Raw genomic sequence first — 15,336 nt, forward strand, 5'->3', positions numbered from 1 at the left:
CTTCCCATCCCCAAATATGTTTAGTGGGGCAGGGGAGGAAGGGGAAGAAAGAAGGAAGCAACACACCCTATACATGGAAGTCATTGTAGCTGCATTATCTGAACAGAGGGATTCCTGGTATCTCAGAATCCTGGACCCCAAAGGGACTTTGAGGGAATCTGGTCCAACCTTCCATCTAAGGCAGGAATCCCATCTACAGCACCCTTGATGGATGGGCATGTAGGCTCTATCTGAATGCATCTAGTGACCAGGAATGGGAGCTTCACTGTCCTTATCTTAGAAACTGACTTAAAACCTTTTACCCATGAGCAGCCACTTTGGAAACAGCAACCCACGCTGGTTTCATGAGGTCTGTCTTCACTGTCAGCATTTGTGATTACATTGCTTGTGACTTGGGTTCTTAACTCCGTGCAGCAGTCCAGGGATATGGTGGCAGAGGAGGAGGAGAGAAGGAAGACAAGAATCTAAATTGTTTTGGCATTTTTCTCAAGTTTAATGGTATTTTATTTTTTTTCCACAGTTACATGTCAAGAAAATTTTGAGCATTCACTTTTACAAGATTTTGAGTTCCAAATTTTCTCCCTCCCTTCCCCTTTTCTGAAAATGGTAGTAGGCAGTTTGACATTGTGGCATTTTTCTCATCTCATCATGCCAACAGCCTATGCTGGTCTGATGCTTGAGCCTTCCCTGTACCTCCCTTTGGCCCAGAGGTCTGTTCTGTCCTACTCTTTACCCTCCTGTGATGAAGGAAGATGGACTCCAGAATGTTTTTTCTCTGAAATGTTACAGAAATCTTTCTTCAGTCCTTTGTGCCCCCCGAAACTCTATATTAGCACTCATGACCAACTTCCCTAAAGGGGTCTAAAGGGAAAAAAAGGAAGAGTGTAAGGGAAGGATGTTGGGGAATAGAAGAGAACCATATGGCCTAAAAGTTTGCTTCTTAGTATAAGCTCCTAAGGGCCCTGTGCTTGCTCCTGGTGCTGCCTCTAGAGCAGGTTAGAGGAGAGCCTGGGAAGACTTGGTCTTTAGAGAGCCATAGAGAAGAGTGCCCTTGGATGGAAGTAATTGATGGAAAGGAGAGGGAAGGGAAGGGGGAGAGAAAATGAGAGGAGAGGAGAGGAGGGGAGGAGAGAGGAGAGGGGTAAGGAGGAGAGAGAGGAGGGAAGAGGAGAGAAGAGGGGAGGGGAAGGGAGGAGAGGAGAAGAAGCCAATTCATGGGATCTTCTGAAGAAAATAAAGGAAATAACCATAGGACTAGACCAAGACTAAGAGGTATCCCTAAGGGGGCTTCCACAGGCAGGGAACCACCCCTACAAACCTCTTGCCTTGATACCCTAGAGCCTAGCTCTGTCTTCACCACTCAGCTCCTTAGACCTTATTCCAGAATCCCATCCCTAGAATTTTCACCCCAAACAATTCCTACCCTGCTAGGATTCTTCCTTTAGCTAGCTGGAGGCATCACCAATGGCTTCTCACTGCTTGGCAGGACCCAAGTTGAAATTGTAAATGCATTCTCACAGAAACATGGTTACATATGATGACTAGGTTCTGAATTACTATTTGCATAGTACTCCATTTCAGTTATGGCATGAGTTAAATTGGCATTTATGTGCTGGCCTTCAACCACCATTTATAATGTTTTTATCTGAAAATACTTCATAACTGGCAATCATAAACTTATAATAGGATGGGTTTGTATTTCTAGTCTCTTTTTCAGTTCCTCCAACCTACTACTCTTCATGCTGTGGTTTCTGATTTCTCAGTGTTTTGGTCATTCTTCCCCTGCATGCCTTCTAGATTTTCAATGTTGCTCTTAAAATGTTTCATGTAGATATGTTCACAGTACTCCAAGTGTGATCAGACTATTGTGGGGTGTGATGGAACAGTGACTTTCCATGATAGAATATAATGCTTCTATAATATAGCCTGAAACTGTGTTACGTTTTTGGCTGCCTCATGATATTAAGGTTATAGTTAATAATAATAATAAATTATCGTGATGTTAGTGACCATTTATATAGAACTTATGTATGAGTACTTTATAAATAATATCTCATTTAATCCTCACAATAACCCTGGGAGTAGGTACTACACACCCCAGGTTACAGTTGAGGAAACTGAAGCAAACAGAAGTCAATGAACTTGGCCCAGTATCAGTTAGTGTCTGAGGCTGGATTTGATTTCAGGTCTTCCTGATGCCCAAGCCCAGCACTCGAGGCATTATGGTACCACATAACTGTCGAGATTTGCTTAAAGTTTCAGGTTGCTTTTTCACAGGAATTCCTGCCACTAAGGGGGCTTTCTCCTGTCCTACACTTGTTTAATTGACTGAAGAATGAATGACTTATATTTGCCCCTGTTAAAACTGAATCTTTCAGATTTTAGCCCAGAATCCAGATCTGTTGAAATCAATGAAAATTTTAATTCTGTCCTTCTATTAGTTATTCCTTCTAGCTTTATGTTATCAGTAACTTAAAGCATTGTCTTCTTTGTCTTTTATTCAGGTCATTGAAAGAGATCTTTAAACTGGGCAGGACCCTTAAAGCCCTGTGGCACCGCATTAGACCCACCATGCTGACAGAGAGAGCCACTAAACACTTTGTATGGGAGCAGGGGTAGGGGGGCAGATAGGTTAGCCAGCTGTGAATCCACCAAAATGTACTCTCATCTAACCCATATCTTTAATCCCCATTTGCTCAGATATCTTCAAGGGAAGCTGGTTCAATCCTTAATCCTCTCCCTTCTTTGTACCTTAATTTCTCCACCCATAGCTACAATAGACCAGCATCACCCTTCTCTGGAATGCCAGTTTGAAATTACAGGAAATCCTAATAAAAAAGATCTTGGGGCACATTGAATGCTAGGTGGTTCTCCCTCCCCTCTAAGCCCCAAACAACAGAGTAGGGGGGTGGGGTGGGTGAAGGGATAGAAGACTCTGCTCTCCTATTAGAGGAATAGAATGTATTTGGGAAGGACGGTGGCCCCTCATTCATGGAAAAGAATACTGTCCCCATCAGAGGATATGCATTCATGAGAATGAATCTCTCTCTGTTGGGACTGGGCTTTTTTTCTGAGGAAGCAAAAGTTTTCCTCAGGAGGCAGGGGGGAAGAAGGATTGTTTTCCTGCTGAATGGATATATCTGAACAGTGACTGAAGCGCCGGCACAGTTCCGGGTTCCAGAAATGTGGATGGCCTTCATAAAGGCAATCTGGATGGTGGACCTGACTCGTTGGGGGGAGCTCAGTGCTGACCAGAACGTTTTCACTTGTGAATTGGCAGGAGTTCTCCTTGAATTCCACGTTCTTCTTGGTCTTCTCTCCCTTACTTGTGAAGTCTTTGACTGAGATCGGGACCTGCTTAGTAATACTCTTCTTGGATGGTGTCCCCTCAGCCCAGGGGAAGGTGTGGGTTGAACTCTGACTCCTAAGTTTTTTCCTGAGGCTGAGCCAGTGAAAGAAGTGTTTCATCTTTTCCATAAAGCTGTTTTCTGAAGGGATTTGACCCTGGGGAGCATAAACTGTTCCCTCTGGGACCTGTACACCTTTTGCTCTCTGGGTCACTTTGATTGGATTTTTAGGACCACTGGGTTGGGAGTGCTCAAGGTCCGTTGATGAAGAAGATGAGTCCTTCAACTTCCTTTGACTGCCTTCATAGTCATCCCTCTCAGTTTCTTTCCTCCCTGAAACTCCAAAAAGTGCCCTTGAATTCTCAGCTTTGGAAAAGGATTGGGGAAGCTTCTGAAGAGTGGCAGTCTGATAAGGGTCCCTGTCCCCTGTATGTGGGGATCTCTGGGTCCTGCTTATAGGAGACTTTGTTGGTGTGCTGGCCTTGAGGGCATGGCTCTTTCTTTTGAGAGAAGAGGTCCCCCACCCTGCATCGCCCCCACCCTGATCTTCTCCTTCAGAGCCTTCTATCTCATTTGAGGTTGAGCTGACTGCCTTGGTCTGGCCATCCCAGGAACTCTGTGGCTCTGTGTTCCAATATTCCCCTTGGCCTGGATTGCTCTGTTCTGTTTCCACATGTACACAGAGCACTTGAGCATCAGCCATGTCCCCACTGGGCTTTCTCTGGGAGTGTGGCTGGGTGACCTTGGAAGCCTGGAGGCCTGGGATCTGGGGGGATGTCAGGGGAACAGCTGTGGGGCAGCTTTGAGTTGGATTCTCTGATAACCTCATCAAACTGAGCTCCAGAGAATTGGAGAACTGCTCCTTAAAACATGTCCAGCTTGGAACTCCCCCATCTGCAGCTGCTGGTGATGAGCACATATCGGGGAACTCTTGGCTCCCTGGGCTGCTGAGAGCTCCTTGTGGTTCTCTGGGACTTTCAAAACTCACAACTGTGGGGACATATCCTATGGGAGGCTCAGGTAAAGGAGATTCCAGAGTTTCAGAGAGTTCCCTAGAATCTATAGCCTTTTGTGGAATCCCCATATTTACTTCTAATACTTTCTTCCTTAGGTGGGAATCCATCTTGGTCAAGATGACAGACTTACTTGGCAAATAGGGACACTGGGGGTAGCCAAACCCTCTTTGCTCATCTATTCCTTCTGGATTCTTCTTATCACCTCCTCTTTCTGATACTGCCTCTGAGACTTTTTTGTGTTGTGAAACCCACAATTCTTTTCCAGTGTCCCTAGACTTCATGGTGGAATCATTAACCTCTGCACTGGGGAGAATTGATTGTTCTTCAGCCCAAATCCTGTAGCTCATGGGGCCAATTTGTTCCTTTACGACCCCTTGCCCCATGCCAGGTACATCAGTCTGGGAAATAGCTAAAGGAGATATTGCCCTATACAGAGACACATAGTAAAGAGCTGGTAATCCTGATAAAAAAACCAAGTATTTGTGTCTCAAAATAATTTCTAGTTTCTCAATCATGCTCTGTGAAAGGGTTATAGTCTGATCTGTCTGCCTAACAGTTTTACCTCGTGGTGTTAGTGTCTGTTGGTTTGAATCTTGGGAAGCAAGGCCTTCTGACTCCATACTGGAAGGGGCAGCTTCCAAAGTTCTCTGGGTAGGAGGGTCTCCTGCTGACAACTGGTTCCCAATGTCCCAAGACCCACATATGACATCTGGAAAGGTTCCTCGTTTGATCTGTAGACATTTTTTCTCAATGTGCATCTGCACGATCACTCTAGCTTTGGCATAGATTTCAGGATCAATGAATCGGGCAGGAGTCATGATAAGACTAGGTGCTTGAGCCATCTTCAGTTGGGGATTTTCATCCTGGTGAAGTCTCATGCGCATTTCCGTCAAGGTGCTCTCAGGGACAGGTAACTGGTTAGTTGAGGACAGAAGCAGGGACATAGACTCCTGGATTGACTGAGGTTGCTTCTGCTGGTGTCGAAGGAGCCGCCTCTGAAAATGGAGCTCAAGGAGCTTCCTGGCATGATCTGGGAAGAAAAGAAGCTCCCTTGTGAGGACAGAGACTTTCATTTGGGGCCAAGGAGGCACAAGGACCTCATCTGCCTTACAGAGTTCATGATCAAGGGGGCCCTGGGACTGCTGACGCATCTGGATTAGGGAGGGCACACCCCACAGCATCTGGAGCTGTCTCTCTAGTAGATGCCACTCCAAGGTTTCACATTCAGCTCCAGCAAGAAATGGGGCATCAGTTTGGGTCTTTTCAGGGGTTTTGATGTTGTTTCTGATCAGAGCAGGTGGAGAAGTAGGGGAAGAATGTGGTAGCAAGGGAAGGAGGGTCAGTTCATTGAAGAAGAAAGTACAGTCCAAAGAGGAGACATTCCTGGGTGTGGAGAGAGAATTGTGCCTCAGAAAGGTGGCTACCAGGGACTCACTGTGCAGAGAAGGGAGACCCCAGAAAAGTTGGTTGTACGTCTGTTGCAGGCAGCCCTTCTTGGCTTCAGTAGTCCCTTCCTTCAAGGGACAGGAGTTGTTCAGGAATGGGATGGAAGGAGGGCTTGGGGACTCTTTAGAAGTTCTCTTCAGCTCCGCTTTTCCTAAATCAGGAGGGATTTTCTCAGAGCCCAAGAAGGGCTGACCAGGCTGATCCATCTTCCATGGTGCCAAAGGATGGGCGGCTGCCATCTTCTTCTGTGCTGTAGAGACCTTGGAGACCTCCTCTGGAATGGAAGGGACTGTTTGATTCCCAGGGTAGTAATATCGACGGATGTCTGGCATGAGTTGTTTGAGTGACTCTTCTACTCTCTTGGGGAGACCCCATCTCTGGTAATATGCTCTCTTTCTAATATGCATTTCTAGAATCTTCTCGACTTTTGGGCTAAGGAATGAAATGCTGCTGGGCAAAACTGTGAGGGGCTTTTTGGTTGAAGGGTTTCTGGTCAACTGAAGGAACTCAGTGTTCAGCAAGATGTCTTTCGATTTAAAAGCCTCATTCTTGTTACTCCTTGTGACAGACTGGTTCCCGTCATCACTGGCATCTTCCTTTGTTACAGGGTCCTTGGGTTTCTCTGGCCTGGAAGAAGAGACCTCTGAAGGGCTTTTTGACATATTGGTTACATAGAGCTTCTTCCCCAGATGTTCAGTCCAGTAGTCTGGGACCCCAGGGGGAGACAGGGAGACTGTCCGAGTTAAAGGAGTTTGGACTGGGATTGGGGACAACAGGGATTCCACAGAAGAGCTTACATCCAGACTTTGGTCAAGAGAAAAAGTAGACATGCTCATAGCCTCTAAGCAAGAAGACCCAGGTGATGGGTTCAGCAGTTGGGGAGACTGCAAGTCTTTCTCACCAGAGAGCAGGAACTTTGTTTCCAAGGCCACAGTATTACAGACAGAGCAGGCAGGGTCCTTACACAGCAGCTTCCGAATGTTGCTTTCTTTGGGAACCCAGGTTTCACTGTCAGGGAAAAACAGGACACTAGTTACTTCTAGAGAAATTCCCTTTTCTACAGAAACTTGTTTTCTACTCTTTTTCTCTCTAAAGTAGAGGTTCTTAACCTGGGGTTCATGGACATCACCCTCCCCTCCCCAAAGGAGTATATGTGGAGAGGCATCAGGAGGTTTGTGACATTTATTTTTAAATATATTTTGATAATTATATTTCAATATAATTGGTTTCCTTTTAAATCCTATGTATTTGATTTTATGCTTTGAAAAATATTATTTGACTTCCCTGACCTGCCAAAGTGGTTCATGGCATAGAAAGGTTAAGAATCCCTTCTATTTCCCATGCAATGGCAGGTTGGCTTGGAGGATGTGGCTCCGAGAGCCACTCAGGCCTTCAGAGAAAACTGGTAGCTGTGTTTAGCTCTAGGAGACTCTTGTTCACCTTTCTAAGACATGTCAGAGAAGGGAAGAGAGGAGGTAATCAGTAGGTTAACCTAATGAGCAGAAGAGATTCATTAAGTAAAAGTTACATTAAAACCTAGGAAGGCCTAGACTCTAAGTCTCATTCTGTAACTCTTCAAGAAGGTGAGGTTTTCTAGAGGTTCTGACATGTGTGCCATGTTCTGTGCCCTTCTGCAGGGATCTTTAAGAAGCATATTGACCTGAGGTTCTTAGCTTGGGATCTGTGAACTTAAAAAAAATATTCTGTATATAATGGGTTTCCTTTGTAATCCTCTGTATTTTATGCATTTAAAAATATGAGTTCTGCAAAGGGATCCATAGGCTTCACCAGTCCATCAGAGAAGTCTGTAACACACAGAAAAACAAAAAGATGAAGAACCCCTGGTATAGAATGAGTTGTGAGCTGTGAGTCTACAGGCTCCCAATTTAGGAACTGTGAAGTCTGAAGATAGAAGCCTCTGGAAGGCCTGGACAGTCTGAAAGAGTTAAGAACCCATGCATATGACTTTTGCTGTGTGTTCCTAGTATAACAGTTGGAAAGAGAATTGCTGATGATGTCTCAGTCATGGAGAAGCCATTTTTCTAGTTGGAAAACTCCAAAATCTGGGTTGCTCTAGTCAGTATTATGTAGCTTTTTCAAATAGAAATCAATCAGTAACCAACTTCTGCATCCCAGGAACAATATCACTGGAGATGCTAGTACTGATTCCTGAACAGGTGTCTCATACCCCCTTCCCATTTTTTATTTATGGGCATCTTTCTCTTACCATAAAGGAAGCCCTAGAAAGAATTCACCAATTTTTTGTTGTTGAGCACTATCACAGTGGTGGGCCCCCTATCTTTCAGTCACAAAGTATCCAACATGATCATCGCAAATTCTTTTGTTCAGGTCCACTAGTCCTCCTCCCCACATGCTAGACTGGGAATTTGGGATTAGTTCAGATGATACTGGGAATGGGGAGATGGGAAGGGGGGTAGATCACCTTTTCAGGATGGACAACACTTCCAAGGGGGTCTTGGTGTCTTCCTGAGAAGATCTCCAAACTAGGAAGCCAGCAGAATCAATCAATCAATCAACAAGCATTTATTTAGCACTCGATATGGGCCAGGCACTGTGCTAAGTGCTGGAGATACAAAGAAAGACAAAAACAGGTCCCGCCTTCAAAGAACTCACATCCTACTAGGGGAGAGGGTCTGCGAATAACTACATAAACACAAGATATGTAATCCCAGAGGGAAAGCATTAGCACCGGGGTGGAGGCGGGGGAATAGGAAAGATTTCTTCCAGAAAGTGGGATTTGAGCCAAATCTTGAAGGAAGCTAGGAGGCAAAGGTAAGGAAGAACATTTTTCCAGGCATAAAGGGAAGTCAGTGGGATTGTCATATACAAGGGACAGCAAGCAGATTACGAGCATTGTAGGATTGTGGAATATATAGGGAGAAAGATAAAATGTAAAAAGACTGGAAATGTAGGAAGGGGCCAGTTTGTGAAAGTCTTTAAAAGCCAAACAGAGGGTTTTATATTTGATCCTGGAAGTAATAAAGAGCCACTGTAGTTTATTGACTAGGGAAGTGATACGGTCAGAGCTTTAAGATCACTTTGGCTACTGAGGGGATGATGGGCTGGAATGGGGAGATACTAGGAGCAGGTAGACCAACTAGAAGGCTATTACAGTGAGGTGAAAAGAACCAGCAATGGGGTGGTAGCTATGTGAGTCAAGAGAAAGGGACATACATGAGAGGTGTGAAGGGGAAGATGATTAGACTTGGTAATAGATTGGATATATAGAGTAAGAAATCAAGGATAACACTTGGTTGTGGTTGTGAGCCCAGGTGACCAGGAGAGTTGCGCTACCTTTGACAATAAAAGGAAGATTGGGAAGACAGGAAGATTTTGGGGGAAAGATAATGAGTTTTGCTTTGCTCATGTTGAATTTGTGATGTCTACAAGACATTCAGACTGAAACATCCAAGATATAGATTGATTAGGGATATATATATCTCACCTGACAATCATCTGCAAAGAGATGACAATTGAACCCATGGGAGCTGATAAGGTGGCACCAATGGAGATAGTAGAGAGGAAGAAGAAAACAAGACCCAGGACAAAATTTTGGGAATTACACCCTGTTGGTGGATATGACCTTGATAAAGAATCAACAAAGGAGACTGAAGAATGTGTGCCTGAGTAGTCACACAGGTAGGAAGAGAAGCAGAAGAGGGTTGTGTTACAAAAACCCTAGAGAGGAGAGAGTATCCAGAAGAAACTGATCAATAATGTCAAAGGCTACAGAGAGGTCAAGAAGGATGAGGATTGAGAAAAAACCATCAGATTGGACAATTAAGAGGTCATTAGTGATGCATCGATTAGTTTTCTTGATTTGTTTTTCCTCTCTCAAGCCCTCTTCCCCCCCACCCACCCACCAATGTACAATTTACCATATGGGATGGCTCTTGGGGAAAGGGAGGAGGAGGGATACATGGGATACTCTGATGATATAAGGAATAGAAAACACCAATGAAATATTTTTTTAAAAAAAAAAAAAAAAGATCATTGGTGACTTTGGAAAGAGCAGTTTCAGCTTGAATAATGAGATCAGAAAGGAGAGGTAATAAAGGTATCAGTTGTCAAAGACTCTTAATGAGTGTAGCCATGAAAAGGAGGAGAGATATAGAACAGTAATTAGCAAGGAGGGTAAGTTCAAGAGAAGCTTTTTTTTCTAAAGAATAGTGAACCATGGGTAAGTTTGTAGGTAACAGGGAATGAGTCAGTAGAGAGGGAGAGCCTGAAAATTAAAGGAGGGACTGATAGAAGGGGAAGATTGCTAGAGAAGATGGAAGGGATAGAATCAAGGATACATGTAAAACAATGACCAATCATAGTTCTCAGAGGACTCAAGATGAAACATGCTACCCATCTTCTGACAGAAAGTGATGGTCTCAGAGTACAGATTGAGACATATACGTTTTTTGGACATGGCCAATGTGAGAACTTGTTTTCCCTGACTCTATGTGTTTGTAATAGAGATTTTGTTTTTCTTGCTTTCTCAACATGGGGTTGGGGATGAGGGAGAGGAGGAAAGTGGGAAGGAAAGAATGTGGATCTGGAAATAAAATACAATTTGATTTTTTTTAAAAGATGCATGTAAAGGGGTTTTGTTTTGATAAGGAGAAAGAGCCACCTCTTTCTAAGAGGCAGGAGTGAGGAAGATAGTGGAGACAGATGTCTAAATGATGAGATGAGGAGGGGAGATGAGGGAGTTCTTATTTAATGGCCTTACTTTTTTCAGCAAAATATGAGATGAGGCCTTCAACTGAGAAGGTAGGGGGCAGGAAGTGCTGTGAGAGGCTTGATGAGAGATGAGAAGGTTTGAAATAGCCATTCTGAAGAGTGAGTGAATGTATTAGGCATTTCTGCAGGGAGGGCCCAGTTAAGGTTATGTAATATAAATTTGTAATGGACCTAGTCAACATAGTTCCATGACTCTCCAGCTCTGTTCAGAATGTGAGTAGGAGCAAAGGCTGATGGGAGTAGTCCAGTGCTGGGACAAGACATGATTAGTGATAGGATCCATCAAATATGGAGGGTAATGTAGATCTGAACTGATTCACTAGGACATCGAGATAGGGAAGGGAGAAGAGTGTAGGGTCGTAGTTTTGGGTAATAACAGGGATGGAGAGGCTGGATATCATGGTGAGGATGAAGAACATGATGAGGGGTCATAAGGCACAAGGAAAGGTGGAACACATTGATCAGATGAATCTAGGCAGAGGACTAGGATGGCAGGCTCTCTGACAGTCTCAGTTCTACAAGATCACTTTGGGTTAGGGTGGATCACTGCCCTGCCCACTCACCCCTTCAATCCTGTAACAGGTACAGAGCAAAGAGTTTAGGAAATTTCCTGGGTTTTGGATGGCACTCCAAAGGAGTTGTAAGAGGGTAAGTTTGCTGTTGGGATGGGTTGAACAGGGCTAAAGGCTTAATTTAAGATCTCACCTCTTTGTTCTGTGTCTTTGAAACTCCTTTCGACTTTTCTTTGACGCTGAAAGACAGAGAATAAATGGGAGAATGGGAATCTATTCTTTTTTTTTTTTTTACATCTCAAAGGAGATGAAGCTCACCCAAGTTCCCCAGTCTTCTGTCTCTAGTCACCACTCCACTCTACCCCGTCCTCTTCATGGTTTTATAATGATGAGAGGGCTTCCTAAGAAAAGGCTTTTTCCTCTCTGATGGCTCAATCTGACCCTTAGTTGGAGATGGAAAAAAAGATAGGGAAAGAAGAAGGTGGGAGAAAAGATGAGGAAAAGGATTATCTCAGTCTAAGATCCAACCAGGTTTCCCATACCATTTTGTGGGCCTATGGAGTGAGGAGAAAGGGACTTAGGTGTTTACCTACCCGGCAGCAGCTCTCATCAGCCGCTTTTCTAAACCCATTACAAAACTGCCGTATGACTATGATAAGGAACAAGGACCAAAAGGTATAATAAGCATAAACATTGTTCAAAAGAGCAGAAATATATCTCAGCATGATCCAAATCCCAGTAAGGCAAAAAGACTAGCCATCCCTGTTCCCTGAAGCTCAGAGTCCTGGACACTCTATGCCTCCAGAATTCCAGAATTCGTCATCCTCACATCATAGGGGATATAGAATCTGAGTTACTCAATACATCACAAAGATAATCCTAATTATGAGGCAAAAGAGAGCTGTTACAGTAGGTTCTGTCCCTTTAGATCATGGCTGTGAGTTTCTGGTTAGCTCCATCAGATGATATGATGCAAATGAGGACAAGGTCCTGGCACCGGCCTTCCTTTATGTGGGTCAGCTAACAGTTCTGTTCTAGACCACAGATTCCATCGTTGCCTCTGGCAAATGTCTCAGAAATGCATGCCATGACCTTAGTGATGCACAAACAGATCTGTGATCTCACTGATTTCAAATCTTTCCTCCAATGAAAACAGATCAAAATGCATCATCCATGCCCTCTTGTCCTGTGCAACTTTTGGGAGCCTTCTAAAGTTCACCCAGTGGGCTAGAGGGCTGCCTCACTTTCTCCTGAAATCACTAGGGTACTAGCAGATTCCTCAGGTTTTCCACCTGTCATCAGTCACCCTGATGACATCTGTTATTCTTGTTCATCTTTTGAATTCCTCGTCGGTTTTACGTTGTAGCATGCTTACAGCCATGTGCCCTTTATTTCCCCTTCTGTGATATGCAATTTTTTCTTAAAAATAGATATTATTGATATATTTTGCTTTTGTTTTGTCTGAATTTTCCCACATAACCCTCCTCTCTCAGAGAGCCACTTTTTCTCAGGGTTACTGGGAGGCTCACAAGAGATATTAATAAAGTACTTGGCAAACCTTAAAGCATTGTATAAATGTTAGCTATTAGTATTAGTTTTTTGTTATTTTTTCCTAGTATTTTATTTTTCCCCAGTTAAATGTAAAAAACAATTTTTACTATTCATCTTCGAAAGTTCGGGTTCCAAATTCTTTCCCTTCCTCCCTCACCTCCCCACTCCCTAAATGAGAAGGAAAGCATTTCAATATAGGTTATACATGTGTCATCATGCAACACACTTCCAAAATAGTCAAGTTTGTGAAAGAAAACATGGACAAAAACAAACTCAAGAAGAATAAAGTTAAAAAAAATATGCTTCAATCTATATTCAGACATTGATTCCTTTTCTGGGGATGGATTAGCTTTTACTATTATTATTATAACAAAGAATCTTAAAAAGAAATGAGGAAGAAGAGGAAAAAATGATATGTTAAAAAATGTGACAATATTTTCAATTGAGTTCCACCTCTGCAGAATCCCTCCCCTAACAATTCTTCAAAGGATTAGAAGGAGATGTTTTCTCATAATGTAGTATTAATTTTAAATTACCTTGGTAGTGTATTTTCCAGGGATGTACACTTTGACAATGAGGTTGATGCATGCATTGCCAGAGCTAGCTCAGTGTTTGGGAGGCTCTGAAGAAAGGTTTGGGAGAGAAGAGGTATTAGACTGACTACCAAATTGAAGGTCAACAGAGCTGTTGTGCTGACCTCATTGTTATATGCTTGTGAAACATGGACAGTCTACCAGCGCCATGCCAGGAAACTGAATTGCTTCCATTTGAACTGTCTCAGGAAGATTCTGAGGATCACCTGGCAGGATAAGGTACCAGACGCTGAAGTCCTTGCTGAACTGCCAGGTATTCAAACTATACTTCAGAGAGTGCAACTCCAATGGAATGGCCACGTTGTTCAAACGCAAAATGTATGCTTGCCAAAAAGACTATTTTATGGAGAACTCGCATGGGCAGGCGATCACATGGTGGTCAGAAGAAGCAAAACAAGGACATTCTTAAGGTCTCTCTCAAGAACTTTGGATTTGACTGTGTAAAATAGGAGATACTGGCACAGGACCACTCAGCATGGCATGCCCACATCAGAAAGGGTGTTGTGCTATTTGAGCAAAGCTGAGTTGAGATAGCACAAAGTAAATGCAGGATGCGCAAATTTGGGATATCCACCCCAAATATTCATATGGACTATCTGTGCCCAACCTGTGGTAGAGCATTCCGAGCTCATATTGGTCTGATCAGCCACAGTTGGACACACTGAAACTTCACTTTACCATGATGATGTCATGTTGGTCCTCTTTGAAGATGAAGGACAACAACCATACCATTAATTTTAAATTCTTTTTAAAGATTGTGGCATTCCATGCTTTGTAGCCATGCAAAAGTACAGAATACGGGAATTGAAATTTGAGGCCTTTGTTCCATGAGACTTGGAATCATTAACAGAACTTTGCAATTTCCTGAAGGCAAACTAGCCAACTATACTCTCCCTACGAATTCTGGTCCCAGTTCATTGTCCATTTGTACCGTTTGTTCCAGGGCTGCATACTACTATAGATTGTCCATTCAGATGTGTGCTGTCATCTGGGCAATAAATGTTCTTTATCACTTGGTCTTTCTTGTGTCATGTCACATTCTTTGGAGTGGATTTGGATGTCTTCCAGAATACTCTGTGATATTCTGGGACTCAATACAACTGGTGCGCACACTCACGCGCACACACACACACACACACACACACACACACAGCCTCAGGAAATTCCTTTTGAACTTGAATTCCTTCACTGATCTCATAGCAATGAACACCTTTGGTGAACATGCCTTCCTTATTTTATGCCTCCCTTGAATTTTTATGGGAGAGGCAGGGTGGGACAGTGGACAGAACACTGGATTTAGAGTCAGAGGAACTCAGTTTGAATCTCTGCTTTGCCACTTACCGTGTGATCTTGGGCAAATCACTCACCCTCTCTGACCTTCTGTAGAATGAAGGATTTAGACTAAATGACCTCTGAGGTTCCTTACAGCTGTAAATCTATGATGTTCTAGAGACACTTTGTTGGAAGAGAGTTTTTTGCTTTATCAAATCAAATGGTTTTTATAGTTAACAAGCAAGCATGGTGAGATCTTTTATTCTGTATTTTTTCAGTCAAATGCAAAATGGTGATGATACGTTCCACTGTAGAACATCCCTTGTGAAAGAGTCTGCTCCCTAATAATGGTCTCATGGAGGTTATCCTTGGTTTGTGCTTAGATGAGTTTCACATTTTATAAACATAGAAAAGTAAGCATATGAGTGAGTAGTTGTTCTCTGTCATCTTTTTTTTTTTTTTTTTTTTTTTAGTATTAACAAGGTCTGAGTTTCTTTCCCCATGCTTTTGATTATCTTTCTTGCTTCAAATTCCAGACACTTCCCCTTTGCCTCCATCCAAGGACCACCACTATTCCCCATCCTCCCTCCCATTTTCAGTTTGTTTTTGCATGTGGTCCTCTCCCATTAGATTGCGGGCAAGAACTGTCTTTCTTTTGTATATTTGTATCCCCAGCACTTAGCACAATTCCTAGCGTATTCAGGTGATTAATAAATATTTCTTGACTGACTAGCTGATAGAAATCACCTCAGCCACAAATATTTGATTGCCTTACCAAATAAAGTAATATAGAAGCAAAGTACAACATGGAATTAGAGTATAACCTCATTTATAAAACCTTATGCAG

The 15,336-nt window shown here is 43.1% G+C and overlaps 1 protein-coding gene across 4 annotated transcripts in view; it reads right to left on the reverse strand.

The window, feature by feature from the left end:
• Nucleotides 1-472: 472 nt before the first annotated feature.
• The window catches only part of LOC140502414 (protein SPATA31F1-like), a 137,743-nt gene continuing 122,879 nt past the window's right edge, over nucleotides 473-15,336 (reverse strand). For 3 of the 4 annotated variants that reach the window (XM_072606601.1, XM_072606599.1, XM_072606602.1), the window contains 2 exons: nucleotides 11,267-11,312; nucleotides 473-6,817 (listed from right to left, as the gene is read on the reverse strand). In XM_072606601.1, coding sequence (XP_072462702.1) covers nucleotides 2,986-6,817; nucleotides 11,267-11,312 — 3,878 coding nt within the window. In that variant the 3' untranslated portion in view covers nucleotides 473-2,985. Of the gene's footprint in view, nucleotides 6,818-8,252; nucleotides 8,314-11,266; nucleotides 11,313-11,666; nucleotides 12,087-15,336 lie in introns of those variants that run through there. The other variant, XM_072606598.1, reaches the window with a different exon arrangement.

Source organism: Notamacropus eugenii, chromosome 1, assembly GCF_028372415.1.
Source record: "Notamacropus eugenii isolate mMacEug1 chromosome 1, mMacEug1.pri_v2, whole genome shotgun sequence".
In the NCBI taxonomy this organism is placed as follows: Eukaryota; Metazoa; Chordata; class Mammalia; order Diprotodontia; family Macropodidae; genus Notamacropus; species Notamacropus eugenii.